Raw genomic sequence first — 24,823 nt, 5'->3', positions numbered from 1 at the left:
CACAAAGATCTACACAAGGGAAGGACTTCGTAGCAGCATTTGCATAAACTCACAGACAACCACGAATAGACGCTGCTGCGTGCGCTTCTGCATGCAACTCGGAATCATGACATTTTCATCTCTCGGTTCATCCTCCATATCCTATCTCTTCCTCAGATTATTGTCTGTAATATGTACTATTTTATTTTTTAACAACATTTTTTTAAAGTATTACTCCTCATACAGCAAGTAAGGGGAACTCCATTGCATGAAACAGAGTCAGCTTGCGTTACACCTCTCAGCACTGTGGGACTTGGTCCTTCTACAGCTAACACTAGAGTCCTACAGAAACACTTCCACACATTATAGAGTGGTGACAAGATATAATGGAGCCTTCAGGATTGTTTTTTTTTTTTTTAACTTCCCCCCTCACAGGGGTCCCCCATGAACCACATGATTATTTTCTCTCAAACGTACTGCTGCTTTTTGTACCCCCCCCTCGCCCTGGGATCCATGGAAGGGGGGGGCTTGTGCAGTGAGGATGGGTGGGGCAGGTGATGAGGCCATGGTGCTACATGTTGAAGTCACAGGGAGCAGAGATGGGGCAGCTGGCGAAGTCATCAGACGCTGTAGGTCCCGACGTTGCTGGATATGTTGAACAAGTTGATACAGGACATTTTGTTGTTCCTAGGAAAGCATGACACCCAGTCAACTACATAATTAAGGTAGTGGCCATTTGCTCTGAAAAAGATGGTTATGATTAGTCCTGAGTACGCGTAGGACAACTGGAGATGATACTTACCACAGTGAGATGAGCAGAAGTGATCTGCTGCAGCTGTTGTGCTAGTTGCCTCTGTTGCTCTGACAATGTGCTCAGTGGGGAAAGGCTGCAGATGAAAATGAAGAAAAGATAGCAACTGAGATTCTGGCAGGAAAATAAGTACTGTAATTGTAACCTTTTAAATATTTTCATCTAGCTTTCTGTACTCTCACCTGGCTGGTATGTGTGTGCTGGCAGTCCCGCTGCGCAGAGGATTCTGGGTCTGCCCTGCCGTCCCCAGCAGACCGCCATTGATACTTCCCAAAATGCTATTTAGTGACATTCCTGCAGCATTCCCAGAAAGAGCTCCAAGAAGAGGAATGGCTGCTAGAGTGGAGGGGCCTCCAGGGCCTGTAGATCGTGCCAGCCCATTCATTAGTTGTTCTGCTCCCATGGTGGGAAGTGATGAACTTGTCTGAGAAAGAGGACCTGGGGGTGGAGTGCTATGCAAGGACAGAGAAGAGCTGCTTCTGCTGGGGCAGCCAGAGTGTGGGTCCTGTAAGGCAGTAAAAAAAGGTAACTTCAGCAGAGATAAGAGTTATGGTATAACATACCTTTGTTAACTCTTTTTCTTCGAGGTCCATGGGGTCCACAGCCATTACATTGGGTATGAATCCCAGTCACCAAACAATTAACACAAACGAGCTCTCTGCTCTCAGGATGCACCGGGTTTCCTCCTCATATACCCCACCCCCTGCCTCAGGTAGCCAGTTCGTTACCAAGCTCAAGCAGGCAGAGACAAACAAAGGGTAAGAAAGAAAAGGACCCATACTCACGAGTTCAGACTCTCAAGAGAAGAACTACGGAAAACCTCCCCCAGAATTACAGGTGCGTCTGGGACCCCATGGAAAAAGAGTTAACAAAGGTATGTTATACCATAACTCTTATTTTCTTCTTCGGGGTCCATGGGGTCCACAGCCATTACGTTGGGGATATCCCAAAGCACTAACCCTACGGGTGGGGACGCTCCTGACTCTCGGAAGAGAGGAGAATCTTACGCCCGAAGGAGGCATCCTGAGAGGCAAAAGTGTCAAAGGCATAAAATTTGACAAAGGTATGGATGGAAGACCATGTGGCTGCTTTACATAATTGCTCAGCAGAAGCACCCCGGTGGGCCGCCCATGATGGACCTACCGCCCTAGTAGAATGTGCCGTCACTGAATCCGGCACACGCATACCAGCTTGTGTATAAGCCAATGAAATTGCCATGCGAATCCACCTGGCCAGTGTCTGTTTATTGGCTGGCCAGCCACGCTCATGACAACCATAAAGCACAAAAAGTGAATCGGACTTCCTCCATTTGCTCGTGTGTTTAACATAAATTCTCAACGCACGGACCACATCCAGGGAAGCCTCACCTTGTGAGAGACTTGTGCCATGAAATGCTGGAACTACTATTTCTTCATTAATATGAAATTTAGACACCACTTTCGGAAGATAACCCTCCCTAGTACGTAGTACTGCTCTATCTTGATGAAATATCAAGAACGTCTCCCGGAAGGAAAGTGCAGCCAAATCCGACACTCTACGTGCAGATGCCATAGCAAGGAGGAATACCGTCTTTGCTGTTAGCCACTTGATGTCTATTGAATTTAAAGTCTCGAACGGAGGAGCCTGTAAAACCTTCAGAACTAGAGTCAGGTCCCACGGAACAACCGGGGAAACGAAGGGAGGTTGAATCCTCAACACCCCCTGAAAAAAAGGTCTTTATATCCGGTCTCAGAGCAATTTTATGTTGGAACCAGACTGAAAGAGGTGACACCTGTACCCTTAAAGAGGCCAGGCGGAGCCCTTTTTCCAGACCGCTTTGAAGAAAATCAAGCACTCTGGAAATCAGGAATTTATGTGGATCATACCCTTTCAGTTCACACCACTGAAAGAAAGTATGCCAAACCCTATAATATATACGGGCTGAGGATGGTTTCCGTGCCTTCAGCATCGTCCTTATAACAGACTCGGAAAACCCCTTTTTTCTCAAGACGGAGGCCTCAAGAGCCATGCCGTCAAAGATAGCCGATGAAGATCCAGGTACCAGCAGGGACCCTGTATCAACAGATCCGGTTTCAATGGGAGAGGCTATGGAGTGTCTATGGAAAGAGACCGTAGATCTGTGAACCAGTGCCGTCTCGGCCATGCTGGAGCTATTAATATGACGGTGCTGCCCTCTTGTTTGATCTTTCTGACAACTCTGGGCAGAAGAGCAAACGGAGGAAACAGATATACCAGCTTGTAACGCCACTTTACTGTCAGTGCGTCTACAAACTCGGCTCTCGGATCTCTTGTCCAGGATCCGTACCTGGGAACCTTGTTGTTCCTTCTTGATGCCATCAGATCTATTTCTGGTAGACCTCACCTGTCCACAAGGTTCCGAAAAACCTGTGGATGTAGGGACCATTCCCCTGCATTTATCTCTTGCCGACTGAGAAAATCGGCTTCCCAATTCAGGATTCCTGGAATGAACACGGCAGATATCGTTGGCAGATGAGTCTCTGCCCATACCAGGATTCTTGATACCTCTGCCAAGGCGGCCCGACTCCTCGTGCCCCCTTGATGATTTAAGTAGGCGACCGCGGTGCGATTGTCCGACTGTATCTGCACCGACCTGCCCTTTAAGATTTCCTGAGCCTGCACTAAAGCTTTGAATATAGCTCTTAATTCCAGGATGTTTATCGGTAGCCGGCTTTCCGTCACTGACCACTTTCCTTGGAAAGTGTGTGACCCCGTCATCGCCCCCCAACCTTGAAGACTGGCGTCGGTTTTGACCAATGTCCAATCCGACACCCAAAAGGGGCGACCCTGCCTGAGATGCTTTGTCTGCAACCACCAGGTCAGGGACAACCATACCTCTGGAGAGAGACGCAGCAGCTGAGACCTGATCGTGCGATGATCCTTGTTCCAGTGAGAGAACGAATTGCTGCAGTGGTCTGGAGTGGAATTGAGCGTATTCCACCATCCTGAAGGTGGCCACCATCGACCCCAGGACCTGCATGGCTACTAGAACAGATATCTGCCTGTTGCGAAGCAACCTGCGTATTCGTGATTGTAAGGCAAGGATCTTCTCCTCCGGCAGATATATTTTCTGCACCACGGAGTCCAATCTCGCTCCCAAATGGCACATCTGTTGTACCGGACAGGGTGACGACTTTTGCCAGTTTATGATCCAGCCGTGACTGTACAGACATGATACAGTCAGCCTCAAATGATCCTGTAACTGCTGTGGGGACTGCCCCAGCAACAGGAGGTCGTCCAAGTAAGGCAAAATCCTGACACCTTGGCGTCTGAGGCATGCCATCATCACTGCCATCACCTTGGTGAATACCCGAGGGGCTGTGGACAGGCCAAACGGCAGGGCCTGGAACTGAAAATGTTCCTCCCCTACCGCAAAACGAAGAAATTTTTGATGAACCTGTGTGATTGGGATATGAAGGTAAGCATCCTGTATATCTAAGGACACCATATAGTCCCCCTGCTCCATTGCCAACACAATCGATCGCAATGTTTCCATCCTGAACTCGGGGGCTCGAACGAATTTGTTGAGCTCTCTCAGATTCAGAATAGGCCGGTATGACCCATTCGGTTTCTGAACCAGGAACAGATTGGAGTAAAACCCCTCTCGGCACTGGTTCTCTGGCACCGGAATCACTACTTCTGATGCTAGTAAGGTAAGAATAGACTTCTGAAGGGCCAAAGCTCTTTCTGAACCCACCCGTGGGCTTACACAAAAGAACCTTTGAGGAGGAGTCCTCCAAAACGTCAGGGCGTACCCTCGGGAGACAACTCCCCGAACCCAGGCATCCTCCATCGTGAGGTGCCAGGGCTCTGTGAACCGAAGCAGTCGGCCCCCCACCCTGGGATTCCCCAGGGGGAGGCCCATCCCATTAGGCCACTGCTTTATCCTGGACCCTAGATCCTGGACGTTTGTTCTGCCAGGGCTTCCTGGGTCCTGCCTTTCTTGGTGGAAATCTCGCTGAGGGCTGACCTTTGGCCTTGCCCTGCGGCCGAAACCCCCGAAAGGACGCCCTCCTCAATTTGGAAGAGGTTGCTGATGGCAAACCTGCCGTCTTTGAGGCTGCCATGGAGGATACAATTTTGTCCAGTTCTGGACCAAAGAGAACACCTCCTGTGAATGGAAGGAATTCTAGGGCCTTTTTGGACCTGGCATCTGCCCTCCAATCCTTCAACCAGAGGATCCTACGTGCCACCACGGACTCAGCTGAAACTTTAGAGGAAAGGATCCCTGCATCCAAGGCGACATCACCCAAATAAGAGGCCCCTTTTCTAATAAAGGAGATCATATCCAGTTGCTCCTTAGAGGCATCTGGTAAAGACTCCGTTAGAGTCTAGGCCCACTCCTCAATAGCTCTTGCTACCCAGGCAGTGGCCATAGCTGGGCGTGTGGCCGTTCCTGCCAGCGAAAAATAGATTTGAGACAAGTCTCCAGTCTCCTATCCGTGGTTTCATTCAGCGAAACTTCTGGAATTAGCAAAGTGGTACGTTTAATCAGCTGTGCCACATGTGCATCAACTGATGATGGATTCTCCCACTTGGCACAGTCCTCTGCTGGAAATGGATATAGAAGCGCCATTCTTTTAGACGAATGGCTTATCTTATCCGGACGGACCAAGGCTTCCTCCATAAGTTCTGATAAATGTTCAGACTTTGGGAATTCTGCCTTAACCACCTTCTGGCGCTTCAACAGGGGGGCTTTCCTAAGCGGAAGATCCCCTTCCTCGATATTTAACACCGATTTTACAGCCCTTATCAGAAAAGGGACATAGGCTACTGAGAAATGATCATCACCCCCCTCGGAGCTAGACTCCTGCGAAGAGTCCTGTGCTTGTTCCTCGGAGGAGGAGGCACTGGAGTACTCACCCATGTAAGGCAGTACATGGCGCCTAGATTTAGGCTGCTTTGGCTTGACAGCCTGAGGCTGAAAACCCCCCGAGGATGATGCCATAACCTTACCAGCAGCAGGGTCCATCCAAGGCGGCCACATCACGGGCATAGGATGCATCTGCTGAGGCAAACCCCAAACCGGTGGTATCGGGGCAGCCAGCCGTTCCGCCACCTGAGCCATAACCTGAGAAAATGATGCCCAAGGAGGCTCAGGGCCTGAAACAGGCAAACTTAATTGGTGTGGTGGCTGTCTGAAACAGTTCCCACAAAGCCCATTTTGTAGAAAGTCCTGTGGGGACAAACCTGCCTTGCAGGCTACACAGGATATCAGCAATGGGGCTCCCGCCACCTGACCCTCAGACTCCTTAGACATATCAATTATGCCACTGGTTCTGAGCGTATATGTGCTGCTTTCTACTCTCAACCCACACACCTGTAGCAAGGGAAGGGGAGAGACAGTGATAGTATACAGGAATTACAGTTCTTTTACAGAAGAAACAGTATCCATAAACAACAATCACATGTCATGCATAAATACTCTGCGAGCCATATGCATATAAGCTCTCACTACCACAATCAGCCCAAGCTTAGGTAGGATAGAGCCCTGTAAAAACCTAGACCAGCAGTAGGCAAGGTATACAGGGAGACTGCCCAGCGTCCTCTCGTGTAGGAGCAGCGTTCAGAGAGCAACTGACATACACTCTGGCTGCCCTATATGGAGGCTGGGAGGAGCAATCCACAATCAACTGTGCCAGAGGACTGAACTAGCGTGTGGATTGGGGGAGGGGCCGCCGGGGAAGCGCACCTCCCCTATGCTGCTTGGACCTGCCCGGTAAACTGACCTGGCCGCCGCCACAAGCCTCGGCTGGTCAGGAACATCAAATCCCGGCAGTCTAGGCTAGGAGAACAAGCCGTATGCCTCCTGACTGCAGCGCGCCTCCGGCCAGTCTCACCGCCGGAGGCCGGACCGTCACGTGGTCCCGGCGTCATCGGCCGCCGCAACCACCTGCTTACCTGCCATCCCCTTGATCCGGTTGCGGTCCAGGGCATGAGAGCACCTGCCGAATCCACAGTCATGGACCTGCCAAGGCTAGCGGTGCGGCGCCGGAGGAGGTAATTGCAGCGCGTGGCCGGTGCGCCTCCAATCAGGCGCGAGGCTGCTTCCAGGAAAGCTCTGACCACCCGTTGAGATAGAGAGTAAAACTCTCTTTTTTTTTTTTTTTTGTTACTCGTCTGCAGGACTGCTCCCGCAGTCCCACTGTCTATGAGGTGAACACACCAAACAGGAAGAACTGGATACCCGAGGCAGGGGGTGGGGTATATGAGGAGGAAACCCGGTGCATCCTGGGAGCAGAGAGCTCATTTGTGTTAACGGTTTGGTGACCGGGATTCATACCCAACGTAATGGCTGTGGTACCCATGGACCCCGAAGAAGAAAAATATATTTAAGTAGAGCAGTGCATGAGCTGACATATGTGGGGGGATGGGTCTAGGGATAAAGAAGCAGAATGTAAGAGTGGTGTAGCAGGCATGGCTGGGCATAATAAGGAGGAATAGCCAGCTAATGCAGGAGCAACAATACAGTCAAGCAGGTGAGGGACAACAGGACGTCAATCAACATGTTGACGTCAGTGGGTGAGGGACAACAAGATGGGAAGAACAGGACCAGTGACAGTGAATGGGAGAGAAGTCTACCAGGGGCAGAAGATGAGAGAGAAGAGGACAAGGGGCAGAGGATGGGAGAGATGAGGTCCAGGGACAGAAAATGGGAAAGATGAGGACCAGGGACAGAGGATGGGAGAGATGAGGACCAGGGACAGAGGATGGGAGAGATGAGGACCAGGAACAGAGGATGAAAGAGATGAGGACCAGGAACATAGGATGGAATAGGTGAGGACTAGGGACAGCAGTTTGGAGAAATGAGGGTCAGGGAAAAAGGATAGGAGAGATGAAGACTAGGCACAGAGATAGGAGAGATGAGGACTAGGGACAGCGGATGGGTGAGATGAGGACTAGGGACGGGATGGGAGAGACTAGGTGCAGGGACAGAGGATGAGAGAAATGAGGACCAGTGACAGCGGATGGGTGGGATGAGGACCATGGGAGGAGGTTCGAGTAGTGGGAAAAGGATTGGATTAGGGAGTGTATAGCAAGAAACAATAGATATAGAGTGGCGCAAGGTGCAGGAAGAGGTAGGAGAGTAAAGTGAGAAGCATTAATTGTTAAGTGGAGCAAGCAGGAGCAGATATTAATAACCATAGGCGGACAGTTAGTTGCAAAAGCAAACAACCTCCACCCTCACCACACATTAACTCTCACCTTAGAAGGTGAGTTTTCTGTACGAATACTGCTCTTGGAAGTGGGACTCTTATTGCTCATAGAGTCCTGGAAGCTCACTGCAGATTGGGAGCAAAAATAAATGGTGCAGATTTACATAAAAAGGGTGAATATTATGTAGAAATAAAACACAAAACTGAAAGTATACATAGAATACAGTAACATCGCCTGTTGATAATTAAGAGAAATATGAATGCAAATCAACTGAAATGAAACTAAGAGAGAGAGAGAGAGAGACAGAGAGAGGGAGTGAGAGAGAGAGAGAGGGAGTAATGAGAGAAAAGAGAGAGAGGGAGGAAAGAGAGAAAGAGAGAGAGAATAAGTAAAACCTAAAGTAGGAACACACCATTAGGGATATTGGCGGGTGGTAAGTTCGGGGGGAAAGGACATGCCAGCTGGACATTGAGTAGCTGCAGTTTCTCTTTCCGAGCGGTAAGTGTCATAATCTGATCCTGCAGAGAGCGATTTTCTTTCTGCAGAGAATGCAGCGCCTGTAGCATGTCCACGACTGTGTATGAAAAAAATATTGTAAAACCAGTATATGGATTGTTCAGCATTTTTACTACATCAGTCTCCAGATCTACTAATGCTGGGCCTGATTCAGAGATGTACGCTATGCACTCTGTGGAAGCAGCTGCTGTGTGCATATATGCTAATGCTGCAGAGAAGTCTGAAGGCAAAAGACAGCCAGCATCTCAGATCTGATGCCTGCAAACGCAGGATAGGATCAACATCGCAACCATCGGTCATCTAAGCAAGCCTAGGGCTACTCAGATCTGCCCCCTCATCTGCACTGCAGAGGCTAGTAAATCTGCGTCAGCATTGGCCTCGGCACTCCCAAAAACGGGAAAGACACTCCCTCGCTTTCGTGAACACTGCCCATCGCCACCACCTTCCCGTTCCCAATTGTCCGCAGCCTGTCAATCAGGCTGCAGATTGGGGGGCAATGCTATCTCACAGGACTCGTTCTGCACATGTGCAAGGTCCCCTGTTTAGCATGTGAATTGTCACAAATAGACACAAACGCTGTAACTTCATAACAGCCTGACATGTCATAAATACCAACACACCACCATCTCCTTACTCATGTTCGACGATTAGCCCCTAATTATAAGTTGATCACTAGTATCAGGTCTTACTGTTAACCCCTGCGTCTCCATGTTTCTCCAGCAGTTGCTCAAGATTGGCTGTGATCTGTGGTACATTCTCGCCCTGAGCAGTAGGGCCACTTGGATCAAACAGGGGTGGGAGGCTACTGATGGGTGACCTGAGGGAAAAGGACAAACCACAGACAGATTATGCTGTCAGTTCTATGTAACTATTGATGTTAAAATAAAAAAACGCAACTCACCTTCTAAGCACTAATTCATACATACACGATAGGCAGAAATTTCTGCTTTATAGATTATATACTCACATGGAGGACAAACTCTCTCGTGGAGAACTTTCTCTACATACAAAACTGCAATCTTCCATCTCAGGCTCTGTATAAAATAGTGTTCATTTAATAACTTGCATCTTGCATGACAAATCAGGTTAACAGAACACTCATTGGATGGTTTCTGTTTGGTTAATTATTCCTATTCCATTTGTTTTATTAGAATATAAGTAGGGAGTGCATTTTTAGAAGCATATACATAATCATGATGGCTTACACATAATTAGGAGGCTTATACTGTATTTTCCCATATTCATATTTACTAACATAGAAATCTCCAACCAAGCGCATGCACAAAACTGTTTTGCCGCTTGACTGTTAAGGATGTCTAAGGGATTTCCAACATGTATGCTTGATTGTATTGGTATCTCAAGAGTGGGTGCAGCCTCTCAATGCATACACTACTGATCCACTGTTACTACGCTACGCTAGCTGCCTCAATAGAGAGAGCTACACAAAGAAACTAAGAGCCTGATTGTTGGGAATAGAGAGAGATATAGCACTTAACTGTGAACCTGAACAAACCATACTGCAACGCAAGGGGTGTAAATACATACATTTTTGCATGTAGGGTAAATACTGGCTGCTTTTGTATGTAGCACACATATACTGCACAGCTTTATTATTACTCTACAATTTAGATGTCAGTTTGGACACCTCCCTCCCAAATCTAAATCTCTCTGCACATTTTAAATCTGCCCCACCTGCAGTGCAGCATGGTTTCACCAAGATGATCAGTTGAGAGAGATCTCACTCTATTCCCAACTCTGAATCAGGCCCTAAATGCATATCTGCAGACACACACATAGGGTTTCTGTACACCTTTACAAGATAGTCCAATAATCTGCAAACTTGTATCTAGTTATATAGTTAACATTAAACAATTGTCATTTTCAGATGGCACTTGGCTAAAACATTGTTACGAGTATTGCCAATATATGTTTTGCCTATTGTTTTAGGTAAAACAGCAAAATATATCGAAGGATTAATTTTCCTTGAAATACTCCATGGCAGCTATTACAATGGATAACTTTCTTATAGTTTAGGTACAGACAGGCAAAATAAAAATGCCCCCAGATGGTATACAGTATATTGCAGCTCCTCCTCTTTCTATGTCTTTGAGTGACTACTCAAGCAGCCTCTGAAAACAATAAAGCATTTCGTACAACATGGCTAGGAAATCTGGGCTGACGGAGTATTTCAGGGAAGAGGAACTTGGGAGTTATAAAATGCGTTTTTCCTTTTTAATCCTCAATACAAGAAAAAAAATGCAACCTACACCATAAAGTTTACACTCCATATCTTAATGGTCACTTGAAAAATATAATAAATAATATCTTGCCTACATTCACCTTTGATGAAGGCGCCACTTAATGCTGAAACGCATTAGATATAAGAGTGGATAAGAGCGAGGACGGAGGTTATCTGCATCTATAGTCCATCCAGCCGTCTCACTGCAGGAAGGAGGATGGAAGATTCTACATGGGTGTAGTACGTAATACCGCCGGCCAACAGCGGAAGCCCGGCAGGGGTGAAGATCCCAATCGCTAATAAGGTAAGTATAACTAACCCTTTTTTCCCCCCTAACCCTCTCTTGGGGTGCCTAACCCTAACCTCCCCCCAAGTGCCTAACCTACCTCTAAGTGCCTAAACCTAACCCCCCCATCCCCGCAGCCTAAACATAAGTCTCAAGGGGGGGTAACTAACCCTTACCTCGCCCCGGGGGTGCCTAACCCTAACCCCCCCTTCCCCTAGCCCTAAAATCTAACCCTCCCCCCACGAATGTCCCCACAGCCTAAACCTAAGTCTCCCGGCGGGATGCCCACGGCTGTCCACGCCCGCCGCCCGGCTTACCTTCGTTCGGTAAGCCGGGCGTCGGGCTCCCGGCGTAGGTCTAATGACAGGCGTCGGGTTTTTGCCGCCTGTTATTAGTACTTTGCTGGGATTTGACAGTCGGGAAGCCGGCGGTCTGCATTTAGATCGTCGACTTCCTGAATACATCACTTCGACATCTATAGATCGTTCAGCCCTTATAACATCTCTTCGTACATTTCATTTGGTTTGGGTACCGGAGCGATCAGAGGAGCAGTATTCTCATTGGGAGAAGACCTACAAACTTTGCCGGCATATATTACAAACCGCTACTGGATAAGGGCTGTCCAGAGAGATTGTTATTACATCCGGAGTTGAACTTTGACTCCTAAAAGGTCCAGTAAATGTGCTGCCGAGTTCCAATAATAATAAGCTTATATCTATGTGCAAATAGACTTTGAATTACAACTTTATGGACTTTCTATTATTATTTATTTATTTATTATCAGTTATTTATATAGCGCACACATATTCCGCAGCGCTTTACAGAGAATATTTGGCCATTCACATCAGTCTAAGAATTTAAATCTGGATGATAGAATTTGGGTACCTCTTTTAACACATTTGTTGCTACTTCAGACAAGGGATTATATATTTATATATTTTTTATAGGTTTTGTGAATATTTGTATATTTCCAATGGTGTTGAATTCTTGCTTATAACACTGTTTTATAATAAATAATATAATGTTTAAGTCAACTCTGAGATATATATTAGATATATATTATTTTTTACGTGACCATTAAGCTATGGATTGTTAACTTTAAGCGCAGGCTACAGTCTTTTACTTTTCTTGATTTTTAAGGGATTTCTTTGGTACCTATAATGCCTGCAGCTATAAGTACACAGGGATAATTATATAATTGATGGGTTAAAAATCACATTGTTTTATATAATGTTTGGAATATTTTTGGTGTGTGCATAATTTGTGTTTTTTGTGCCATTGGAGATCACCTCTCTCAATTCACAATATTTTGGCACTTTTGTTTGTTGCCATAATGTCTACCTCAGGAAGACAAAATCTTTCAGTCAGTAGCTAGAAGACATCCTGATATACAGACAATTCCCTGAAACAACTTGCCTCCGACTAAAGCTGGGTACACACTGGGCGATATATGGTCCACGAGCACGTCGGTACGTGTATACCCCCAATATGTCTGTGAACGACATCATCCACAGACATATCGCATTGGCTATGTAGCATAGCAGATGGCCGAGATATCCCCAGATATATCGGTGCATCTGCTGGGGGATATGGGCTACCTGCCGATTGCCCGTACACATGTAGCAGGGACCCATCTGTGAAAGACAGATCAACTGGGTGGGCAAATTTAAATGCCTGCCCAGTTGTGACATCAGGCCCGACACATTGAGCGGACAATTGGTAGGTGTATATGCTGACAAACGAGATATCACATAGTATATCTGTCCAAGTGTACAGAAGATTTTTCTGTGAACAACTTCATTCACAGTCATATCAGGTCGGCCCTGCTGCACAGACGACGACAATATATATAGCAGATATATCTGTACATCTGCCAGTGTGTACAGACAAACAGCTGAAAGTGCAATTGGGTTACAGAGTAAAAGATTAATTGGCCAATATTCTCAGAACATATATCTTTTGGTAACAGCAATGGTTGTTTAGTGTATCAACAACTTCATCTGTGCTCCATCATCAGAATAATTGTGAAAACGGTCGATCTGCAAATAATCATACAGATATGTACCCTGCCTTAGGTAATTGGCCAATGCATTCCCCTTGTCGACTACATGCAATGCTAAAAGTGACTTTAGATTTCTTTCTGCCCAAGATATTAGCTTTTCTACTTCCACCATCATAGCTTCACTTCTGGTGCTTCCGTGGAAATGTATGAAGGCCACCATCATCCTATTGTCTGAGAAAGCTCTAAGATGCTTCCCCAGAGAATGCTGCCGAAAATGTTGTGCTGCTTTCCTGGGCAAGAGCAGAACAGCAGTGGACAGATCAAGTGAGAGATATATCATCGCTCACTGGAACCTTGGCATTGCATGGAACCCTTCTGCTGCATTTTTTTAAGGGCTTTTTGCGCCAGTTGCCAGGACCCAAGAGAAGATAAGCCTCATATTTGCTGTGAAAGGACAAGATGACTATGTCCTTTTCACAATCCACTCATATTGCTTGCATGGTCTTTAAATGGACAGCATGTTCAAACCTCCCTATGACCAGGATGATGTCAAAAATATGACCATATCTTTACTGCCTGATTTGTTAATTCTGCCATCACCATAATCAGCACTTTCTGAAGGTTCATGGAGATGTTGCCAAGTGGAAGGGCAGACAAGTGAATTGGAAGTGCTGTCCCATGACCCAGATCTTCTTGCGTTAAACTGTCTCAGGATATGAAAGTAAGCACCCTGGAGACATATGAGAAAGTCCCCTTTGCTGAAGGCCATAAGGATCAAGGACCTCATTCAGAGCCGGACGCTATTTGCGGTCGTTCGTTCAGAAAAAAGGGGTGGCTATTCAAATGAACCGTTCACTCTTTGCGGTCTGTTCACGCCTCTAGGTCTGAACGAGCGTACAAAACTTGCGGTCGTTTTTTGGGAAACTACGCCCCCTGGCCGCTCGCATCCTACATCATGTCCGCTATTTATTAGATTAATCGAGTACATCGACCAGGGTATGAACTGCTCGCTATTCTTGTGGTTGGTTTTTGCTACCACAATTTTGCGAGCAGTTCTGGCTATAAAATAACCCAGTGATGTGGTCAATGACGCTGCTGTTTTAATTATGCACACCCATAAAACGCCAGTTTTGACCTTTAAGCACGCCTGCGTTCGGATCTCCACTCCCCGTTTTCAAGCACCTTCCCCTGTTACCACCCACATACGCCTCTTTCTGTCACTCAAATTATCAGGCATTCGCTATTTTGCGAGCACATGAATTTCGACCGCACTGACTGGTTCGCGCATGCATATAACGATCCGTACAGATGCGCAGTTGCGCAAACATCGCTCGGAGCGAACGAGCAGCCGCTTACGAGCGGCTCTGAATCAGGCCCCAAGTCAACAATTCCAGGTAAAAATGACTGGCATTGAAAAACCTGTTGAGTCTCCTCAAGATACTTATGAATCACTTGCAATAACCAAGCACAGAAGAGCTAGGCAGATGCCCCATATTCACAATAGACTACAGTGGTGACACCATCGATATAAGATATCAGAGTCTATGGCCGCATCGGGCAATGACGGCAAACTGCTGCAGCATATACTGGTGGGCAAGCCACCTGAAACAAGTCAACCTCACAAGGTAAGAGAAGCACAGTCGTGGAGAGACCAGAAGAGATAAGTAACATGGCACACGGGAACCTTGGCATCGCTTGAACCCGTCACTGAATCTTTGTAAGTGCTGCTTGTGCCAGTCGCCACAATCCCATAAGAAGATAAGCCCCTACACATACAAAAAAAAAAATTACTGCCTGACCTACCTATACCGAAGACAGTGAAAGACACAAGGAAAGAGGAGTAGCTGCATTATATACTGTCCAAGGCATTTTATCTAGCCTGTCACTACTTACAAATTGTTGAAAGAGGAGTGTGCTACTGCGCACACTCCAATCTTCCTGTTCTCCAGGAAGGCTTTATGATCTGCCCCAAGATGGCCACCATGGTCACTACTGAGCATGTGAATGGGCCATCTTGTATGCACTGTGTAGAGTATAATTTTGGGATAGAGAAGTCTCCTACGTAGCTTCTATGAGAGACCTGGCTAATACCTGCATATAATGCTGTTACATCATCCCTGCACCACAACACTTTTGCAGCACTTTTGCTGGTGAGCTGTCTAGAACCCCGATATGCTCCATTACCAGTGTACATGTAACAGTGAGTACGGCTGTACTTACTATAATTCAATAAACCAACACCACTGGTTAAGTAACTGGGCAATAAACATAACTCTGCAATAAAAAACACCTGCACATTCACATCATTTCCAACAAAAATGAAGGTAAACATCGCAATGGCTCCCATGAAGAATTGAAAAGGAAAACAAAAATATCTGATGACACAATAGTTCACTCAAGGTTGTAATCGCAGTCTCAGAAAGTAAAAAAGCATGTACACTTGAGTAGAGCTAGCATTAGAAACAAATTGGTGCTTGAGATTATGCAAATATTGTTGAAATATGGAGTCCGCTACTGCACTGTTTCCATGAATGCTCCATTACTGTAGCATTCTCCTTTACCAAGATGGCCAATGTTTGGTCTTCTGCACTTGTTCGGTGCCACCTTGTCACTGTGTATGAGTGCCACAGTAGGAGACGGACATGCTCCACTCCAGAGGCCCTGCCAAAATATCCTGCATACTGGCCTATTCGTACAGCACATCCTGAGTATACCAGCTCCGCTACCTACATGCATCATCAGCTCAAGCCCTGCTCCATTCAAATTCAATGTATAACTGTGTGTATGGATGTACCAGTTACTACTACACTTCAAATAAACCTGACACCTGGCTAAGTACCTGGACTGCTTGGTGTGTCTGCAATTCTGCTAGTGTTGCTATTAACTCTGCATACCCCCGCCAAATAGCACCCACATATCAACAAATATAACTTACATGTTTACTATTATTATAAATTACTTTCTCCTCGTCTATGTCTTTTTAAAAAAATGGCTGCCTTATCAGTAGTGTCAAGCATCCATAGGGAAAAGTTTATGCATAGGGAAAGTGGTTATAGTAAGTCAATATGTAAATCTTCTATTACAGAAGCCAGGTTGTAAGAAAGCACTAACTACTGCTTTGAGTACATGGATCACTTTCTGGCCGCATCAGAAAATATTTCATATTTGTTGCAGAAAAAAAAAAGAATCTACACTGTTGATATTATCATTGCCTGATCAACCTTTAGGTAGATTAGGCTACAACCTACAGTACTAGGACATGGGAAGGAGGACTACTGCGGAACCAAGGAATAAAATGGAGACCTATATAATTCTATGCTGTCGGTTGCCAGAGTGCTGAGGGGTAAGATCTATAGTTCTCAAAGTGACTGTCAGATGGCTGTGCCAATGTGACCATGTAACTTACTAATAAAACATTTTGTGTCACAGCACCATCTAGGTCACCTGGAGGGCTGCATGCGGCCATCTTTATAGTCTTCCACTAGAAGTGTTCTTGTCTAATCAGCTATAGTTTGTCTGCATGTGTGTCGTTATGTGTGTGTTAGCCTAGGGAGTCCAGAACCCTTAATCAGCCCCGTTATACATCCTAACACCAGATCACCATAGGAAAGAGTGGTGTCATAACATTTGGGTAACCAATCGCTGTTTATGTCTTGTTACTTCGTTCTGATGGCTGTAAAAGAAACCACACATAATCATACATAGGTTTACCTGTCCTACTGCTTTCAACCTGGCTGAGGAGCGGGGGCATGGATAGGGGGCTTCCAAAAATGTGAGATGAGGGGATGCTGAATGTGGAGCCTGCCAGTGAGAACACCTAATGAAGAACAAATGGGTTGAACAAATGCAGAAACAAATACAAATTGAAACACTTTATCAGACGCACACAACACCCCTGATTACATTTCTGTATCCTTACAATTATACATTGCATATACATACATCATTATATATGGTGTACTTTAAAGAGGGATAAAGAGAAGGTTAAAACACTAGTTAGTATATGCCAGCCACTGGAATTAATGTGTTTGACATGGAAAATGTATGTACTTTAGGACTTGGCCCCTGCCAGTAGCCACTCAACAGTTGATCAAATCAATAATCTTTTGTGCAAAAAAATAGAATACTAAGCGCATTTCAGAACAGAGTAACAGTGCATTTGGAGTAAATGTTCAGCATCACACAATGCTTTGTTCCACAGACCTGTGTGGTGGAGGCTGAGGAAGATGGAGTGATGGAGCAGCCTCTGCTGTATGGAGGCAGGGAGCTTTGGTGAGACAAGAGGCTGGACGGGAGTGGGGTGCTGCAGGCTGTCCTCACTGAAATGGGGTCCTTATTACTGGTGTAGATACCTAAGATGAGAAGAATACACAGTTTCAGTAGAAAGATGAAGGGAAAAAGTGTGACAACTAGAATGCTGATCACAGGTTACCAGTAGGTGACCTAGATCTGTGCCTATGGGCGTTTGGGGTGTTTTTTGAGCTATTTGGTTTGTCTACCAAATTAGTCAACAACCAATTGTACTCAAACTGTTATACTCTACAATACAATTCATATTACTCACCCTCACCACCACCCTTCATATATCTCAAGCTTGATCACAAAATGCTCTCGCTGATTACGCCAAATCTGCCCCTAACCTGCACCTTGCCACCACACGCATATCCACCCCCCCTCTCTCTTGCCTACAAAAGTACTAATATCACTTATGGAAATACTTTCTATGCCATTTACTCTCCCTCAGCCTCCATGGTTAAATGCTCTCTATATATACAGCCCTTTACTAAAGCCTACATTTTAGCACATGTACACCTTCACTAAAGTTCAAATCTCCACTCTAAGCGACAATCTCCGCTCTTCTTAGCTTTGCCCTCTTTCAGCTACAGCAGGTTATACGCAATAACATGCCTGGTCTATTTGTTTTCACATGTGCAATTTTCTTTCTTACCTAGTGTGTGCTTGTTTTATATATGCTCGGTTTGCTCCAATGCCAAGCCCTGCAGAACACTATGGTGCCTTACAAATAAAGGACAATAATAATAGTATATATATCTAATAGCATACACAACTACTCCTTCTTTACCTGAGGACAGCAGCGGTGAATCCATGCTGACGGAGTGCAGAGAAGTGTGCATATAATGCCGGGGAGGCAGGGGCAACGTGGTGGAGGCAATGCTATGTGGTGGGTTGTTCTTGCTCCCCCGGGGTCTTCCAGGACCATGCCGGCTTTTCCTGCTACCTTTGTGTTTTTTCTCTCTTGTGGGCTCAGCTCCTTCTCTTCTCCATTTCTGTGGTCTGTGCTCACTTGGTGATGGATCCCATGGCCGGGTGTGTGATGATGGCTCACTGGAAAAGCGCATAATGGAGCCAAAGCTGGAGAAGGTGATCTCTGGAGGAGAGGAAGGTGTGGGTCTGGAAGGTCTCTCCACTACTTCATCATCATCATCTTCTTCGTCTTCCACCTCTTCCTCCTCCTGCTCTTCCAATTTGGGGAAATTAACCAGGTCAGGAGGAGAAGAAGCACTACCTGCAGTAGGAGATCTAGTAAGATGAAAGAAAACTACATCTACAGAAGGAGCGCATTTGCTTTGGGGCAAATGGCACAATCAAATTGCTGCTACACAGTGTGTTGTTCGCACATTTCATCCCTAGCAGTAAATCTCTTTGCTATGTTGGAGTGAGTGGGTTAACAAGAAACAAACCAAAGCCTGATGATGCCATATAGCAAACTTAATTCTGCTCCAACTTTCTAACTATGAGAGATCAGGTAAGAGTGAGGAACACAGCATACACACACAGGTAGAGGAGGAAATAGTGGATGACTATTTAAGACGTATTATTTGGAGGACAATGCAGATACTATTTCAGTGTAATACCATGATCAGTGTGTGGCCTACTTAGTGTACCTGACAACTAGTGTTCACAGCTACACACACAACTTACGAAATAACAAGATAAAATGACTACGTATTACTGTGCCACAAGAAGAAATACTTTCAGTCTAAGCAGCTCCGGCTTTGGAAGTTTTCCTGCACACCCGTTGCGTTTAAGACGGGCACAATTTGTCATTTCGGAAAGGCAAATCATGCCCATTACCGAGAATTGAATTCCCCCGCTGTCTATCTTCCATGAGTAGTCTCTGTGAATATCACTACCAATGGTCATCTTCAGTTCTGGATCCTTTGTGTTGCTTTATAAGCATATTGTCCTATCCTGTCCTGCTCATTTTCAATATTTTTACGTGAAAAGATGGTCTATGGTATTCACAGCAATTCTGACACCATAGTACAATTTGACAACAGAACTCACTATGTAGTATAATCCTGACTGTAGACCTTGCATGGCAGTAAAACCTTGTGTATTACTGATAGGGAAAGGGGACTTTTGCAATAGAAAACCAAAATGCTCCATTTACATACAGAGATCATCATGAAGAACTAATAAGATAGGTGAAGGATCAGGAAAGTGAAGATAAAACTCCTTCCATGTATAAAGATTACAAAAAAAATTTGATGAGGTAACTGGATTACAAGCTATACAGAAGGGAACAAAATGACTTCTAAAGCTACAGAGCCATAGAGGGGCTAAATGTAGAGCTAAATGTACACTTGTTTGCATAGCGATATCTTACATGAATGTCTATTTAGCATTCTCAGAAAATGAGGGTGAAACAGGGGTGTGAAGGGGAGTTCTCACATAGATAGAGTTCAGTAAGGGTGCGTTCACACAAATGTGGCTCATGCAGACCAGCACATAAGCATATAAATGCCTTTTAGGAGGTGTATCTATTGCACCTAGTGCAGGGCAGGTGCAAGTTCACACATGCTGATGAATAATAGTAAACAAGACACCAATGCAGAGGCGCATGCATCTCGAGATACGTAAAACTCTGAATGTGTGAAATACGCTATTTTGCCATAGACATTTAATTTAAGCGATGAACACCCATTTTACCAACTCTGCATTGGGCCCAAAGGCGCTTTCTACATGAAGGTGCCGTTAGACTTTGCAAAGATACCTGTAGAAGGAGCACCAGCAGCTCCTGATGTCCCTTTGCCAATTCCTGTTTTGCGACCTCTGTGACCTGATGGTTTCTTTCCTTTCATCTCTGACCGTGTAACCTCTGGACTGTCCGTGCTGCTTTCAAGCTGTACGGAGTCAGCACAGAACATAGCATGAAAAGGTTCTTTCTCATTACAATTGGGGTTAAATCTATGAACATTAGGACTTTGGACACAAAAAATATAATATTCATCTCCCCACCAAAATTAAATAACATTCATACCAGATTAATATTTTTTCATCTTAATAAAATTAAATTGTTGTGTGTGTTGTACTTGTAATAGGACAATTCTTCACTGCTGTTCACAGCTTCTGTCACAGTAAACCGCAAAATTTTGAATGTGGTTGGGGAAATATTTAGATTTTTTTTCTCACATAACAGTTAATTTCTGATTGGACCTCAAAAATTTTAGCGCACTATGGCACTGCTTCTGCATTGGGAGCATATTAAAAAAAAAAAAAACAACAAGTAACTTTGCACCAGGATAAACCATGTTGCAATGCAGGTGGGGCATATACATTTCATGTGGTTTTATGCATGCATGGTAAATACTGGCTGCTTTTGCATGTAGCCCACAAATATTGTACAGCTTTATGTTTGCAATGCAATTTCAGCTTGGATTTGATTCCAGTTTAGACACATCTCTTCCAATATCTAGTCTCTGGTCTAACTGCTAAGGTGTGTGAGACGAAATATAGTTTTCAAATAAATAGGACTGCCAAGTGATCAACCAAGGCCCTCTACCAGGGATAAGTGGGCACAGCCCTTGGGAGACCTCTGTACAAGCTTCACACTGACAAAATGCCAAATAGAAAAGACGTACCACCCACACTCCTTGGTGCCAAAAAGCAGCAAAGTTATTTTGGGATATATTTACCCATAGCTCATCTGTGACTATACCTTTTCAATGAGACGCAGAAGCATAGGTTATTAAAAACAGACTGACTAATTAGATTTTTTTTTTTCTAAGATTTACTAATGTGTGTCAGCTGACATTTTACTCAAATAGATAAGTGGTCTGAGTGGCAAAGCATCTGTTCTTCAATCCTATATGTTAATTTGCTCTTTTCTTTATTTTCACCCCTTCAAAATTTTATATATTAACCTCTTTCCTATCAAATTAAATATTTACCTATTTTATGCCCCTTGTAGAAAGTGTGAGGTTAAAAAATAAAAACGACACCAGTTTTGAATGTTTTCTTATTTAATAATAAAAGTAATGCTGTATTCAGTTTCACGTAACAGCCTGAGGAGCGCCGAGAGGGTGGTGGTGGTGGGAAGAACGGGTTATTACCCAATTACCCGGGTCCAGACTTTTTTGAGACAGCCCAGATCTACCGCTACCCAGTGGCGGAACTCCCGGAGACAATGGAGTCATTTGCCACCGGGCTCCAGCCCTTAAGGGGGAACCTGGCTCCATTGTCCCCTGGGCCGTTCCAGGCACTGCTATGGAGATGGAGCGCCGCTGATCATCGCTCCACCTCCAGCGGCGTCAATACGGGGGGTGCGGTCGCACCCCCTATTAGCCGGGCGCCCGCTGAGTTTGTTACCAGCGGGCACCCGGCTCCTTCCTTCCCCCCGGCGGTAGCCGGAGGAACGGAGCTCACTCCTGAGCTCCGCTTCCGGGTCCCACAATACACTATGGGAGTGACGTCATGACGTCACTCCCATAGTTCCGAGGAGCGGGCGCCGGGGACGGAAGGCAGCAGCACTGGAGCAGGGTTTCAGGTAAGTATTGTTTTTTCTTTCTTTTTGTATGTGTGCGCGCTCGCGGGGGGGACTCACTACAGGGGGCATTATTGGTGGCTCATTACAGCAGGCATTATTGGGGGTTCACTACAGGGGGCAATCCTGGGGGCTTTCTACAGGGGGCATTATGGGGGCTGACTACAGGGGGCATTACTGGCGGCTTTCTACAGGGGACATTACGGGGGCTTTCTACAGGGGGCATTATGGGGGCTGACTACAGGGGGCATTACTGGGGGCTTTCTACAGGGGACTTACTACAGGGGGCATTACGGGGGCTTACTACAGGGACCACTACAAGGGGCTTACTACTGGGGGCACTACAGGGACCCTTACTACTGGGGCACTGCAAAGGGGGACCACTACTGGAGGTACTGCATAGGGGGACCATTACTGGGGGGCTCTACATAGGCGGCACGGCATAGGGGGACCTCTACAGAGGGCACTGAACAGGGGGACGACTACTGGGGGAACTGCATAGGGGGGCAGCAGCTGGGCTGGCATAGGTGCTGGGAGGTGGTACATTTTAATTGGGGGGGCACCAATATTTATCTTGCCTCCGGGCACCTGGGATGAAGTTACACCACTGCCGCCACCTGTAACACTTCTCACCTCCTTACAGTCTATCTCTGCCTGCTGTGTGGAGGAGAGGAAACCATCAGGATCTGTCCTTGGCCAAGGGTGCTTGGTTCTCCCCTGCATATATAATTTTTAAGGGACGTGACAACACTTACACTATTTGGCCACGCCCCCCCAGTACCCGGGCTATGTCGTGCTCTATACATCTGTGAACAGACTGAGGTATCATGTACCCCTTGGCGAGTATATTCCACACGTTGTGAATCTGCACAGGTTTTTAGGCTTAAACAGTAAAGGGCTAACTCAGAGCTGGGTACAAAACAAAACAGAAAAAGGAGTAACGTTACACCTTGCAAAACCATGTTACTGCAGTTGGGGCAAATTTTAAATTTGCAGAGATGTAGATTTAAGAGAAGCGTGTCCTAGCTCAAATCTGTACTGCAGTATAAAAATAAAGTGGTCCAGCATTTGCGTGCTACATGCACAAATCAGCCAGTATTTACCCTGGTGCAAAAGAAATTAAATAAATGTGTTTGCAGCCCTTGCATTGCAAAATCGTTTCCCCAGATGTAGAGTTACTGTTATTTCTGCTTTTCTCTAAACGTTGAAACAACCCCTATATGTAGAGAATTTGCAATACTAACTAATACAACAAATTTTATGACATGAGAAAGTAATGTAAAAAAAATTGTAATGTGTGTGGGAGCAGATGGAGAATTGAACAAAATAAATAAATAATAATAATAATAATAATAATAATAATAATAATAATAAAAAAAAAAAATCATTTTAACAATACAACAATCTTATTTTATTATTGGGGGGAAAAGGACAACAATGCCATGAACAATAGGCCACATAAGTGATACAGAATATTTGGCGCTACGTTGTATATAGCTGCAATAAGAGGTTATTTCTAAAGAATCCCCATGCCTAAAAGCCATGATATACTGGGTAGAATGCACAATGTTCCTGTTGCGGTCTAGCACAAATGGTTTAATATTTGAATCCAATCACCAAAAAATTACTTGGATGCCACCCTACCATTCTGGACCTATTCTGATTGGAACAAAACTGCAGAAAAGTAGACAAGCAGCAACTGGTTAACAACAGAGCAAAGCTGTCATATTTGTCCTAGATGCTAACTAAGGTGAAATTGGAAAACTATTACACTGACCAAAGACTTTAAAAAGTAAAAGACAAAATATGATGTGGAGTTGTACTTCAACAATTTTGCATGGTGTAAAATAAGTAAATTAGTTCTGTCAATGGCCATAAAGCAGCCCACACTCGTATGCATATACTTAGATTTGCTCAAATCTGACACATGTGCCTGCTTGAGACTGGAGATGTTAGATGTAGGAAATGGAGATGTTGCAAGGGGGAAGTAAGCACAGTAAGGGCATGTTTGAATAATTGTAAACCAATGCAGACCTGCTCAGGACACACCTGTCAGATATACCGCAATTGCAGGTGCATGAGGTTGGGTACAATTAGACGCTGATGATTGTAATGATGCAGGTCTCTAGCACTAGCCAGCTTGCCTGGAGGGTTGGGCAGCAGAAACTCATAGGTGCTTTCTGCATTGCTCATGCAAGCATTATATCATTTTAGAGCATATTTTAGCAATGTGTATTTTTGTTTTATTATTCATACATGAGAAGCACAGTTCTACCTCATGTAATGAGAGATTTATTTTTATTGTATTAAAACCTAATATCGCACATAATGGGTCCAAGTGCAAACACTAAAGATGCTGAGAAACTCCCCTACCGACTGGCATAAAATACGATACAATATGATTTTTGGGTACTTACCGTTAAATCCTTTTCTCTGAGTCATACTGGGGGAACCTGGACCATGGGTTGTAGGTGGGAAGGCTTGGATTTGGCACTAACACTAAAATCTATAACTCCTTCCCTCTGCAACCTCTGACTTCAGTACAACTTCAAAAGTGCCTGGTAAGGTTGAAGCAATACTCAGTGACACAGTCACTCCGAAAAATAAAAAATTAAATTGACGGTCAATACGACCCCAAAATTATAACTCATACTCAATACTGATGAGCGTGAGGGAGGGAACGCAGTGTCCCCCAAAAGGATTCAACGGTAAGTACACAAAAATCCTATTTTCTCTTCCGTCTGGGCTGGGGGACACTGAACCATGGGCGTCCCCGGAGGCAAAAACATGAAACCTGTAGAACCACACCACCGTGTGGACAGAGGACCAGGTAGCTGCGTGACAATCCTGTTCAGCCGAGGCCCCATAACGCGCCGCAAAAGGAGGCCACCACGGCACTAGTGGAATGAGCCAACACCCTAGCTGGTGCCGAGCGCCTCACCTCTGAGTAAGCCCTTGAAATCACTGAGCGGAGCCATTTTGCAGTTGTCTGCTTTGTGGCTGGCCAGCCCCGTTTGTGAGCATCG

The 24,823-nt window shown here is 45.3% G+C and overlaps 1 protein-coding gene across 1 annotated transcript in view; it reads right to left on the bottom strand.

The window, feature by feature from the left end:
* The window catches only part of MLLT6 (MLLT6, PHD finger containing), an 86,180-nt gene that overhangs the window by 2,318 nt on the left and 59,039 nt on the right, over positions 1-24,823 (bottom strand). The window contains exons 9-19 of the mRNA XM_088474705.1: positions 20,028-20,157; positions 18,093-18,536; positions 17,213-17,361; positions 16,721-16,826; positions 9,450-9,516; positions 9,172-9,299; positions 8,379-8,540; positions 8,015-8,091; positions 973-1,295; positions 782-866; positions 457-666 (exon numbers count right to left, since the gene is read on the bottom strand). Of these exons, the coding sequence (XP_088330831.1) occupies positions 457-666; positions 782-866; positions 973-1,295; positions 8,015-8,091; positions 8,379-8,540; positions 9,172-9,299; positions 9,450-9,516; positions 16,721-16,826; positions 17,213-17,361; positions 18,093-18,536; positions 20,028-20,157 (1,881 nt within the window). The remainder of the gene's footprint in view (positions 1-456; positions 667-781; positions 867-972; positions 1,296-8,014; positions 8,092-8,378; positions 8,541-9,171; positions 9,300-9,449; positions 9,517-16,720; positions 16,827-17,212; positions 17,362-18,092; positions 18,537-20,027; positions 20,158-24,823) is intronic.

Source organism: Taudactylus pleione, unplaced genomic scaffold (genome assembly GCF_031769625.1).
Source record: "Taudactylus pleione unplaced genomic scaffold, aTauple2 ptg000155l, whole genome shotgun sequence".
Lineage (NCBI taxonomy): Eukaryota > Metazoa > Chordata > Amphibia > Anura > Myobatrachidae > Taudactylus > Taudactylus pleione.
The sequence above is the reverse complement of the archived record's forward strand: the minus strand, read 5'-3'. Positions and strand labels throughout refer to the sequence as shown.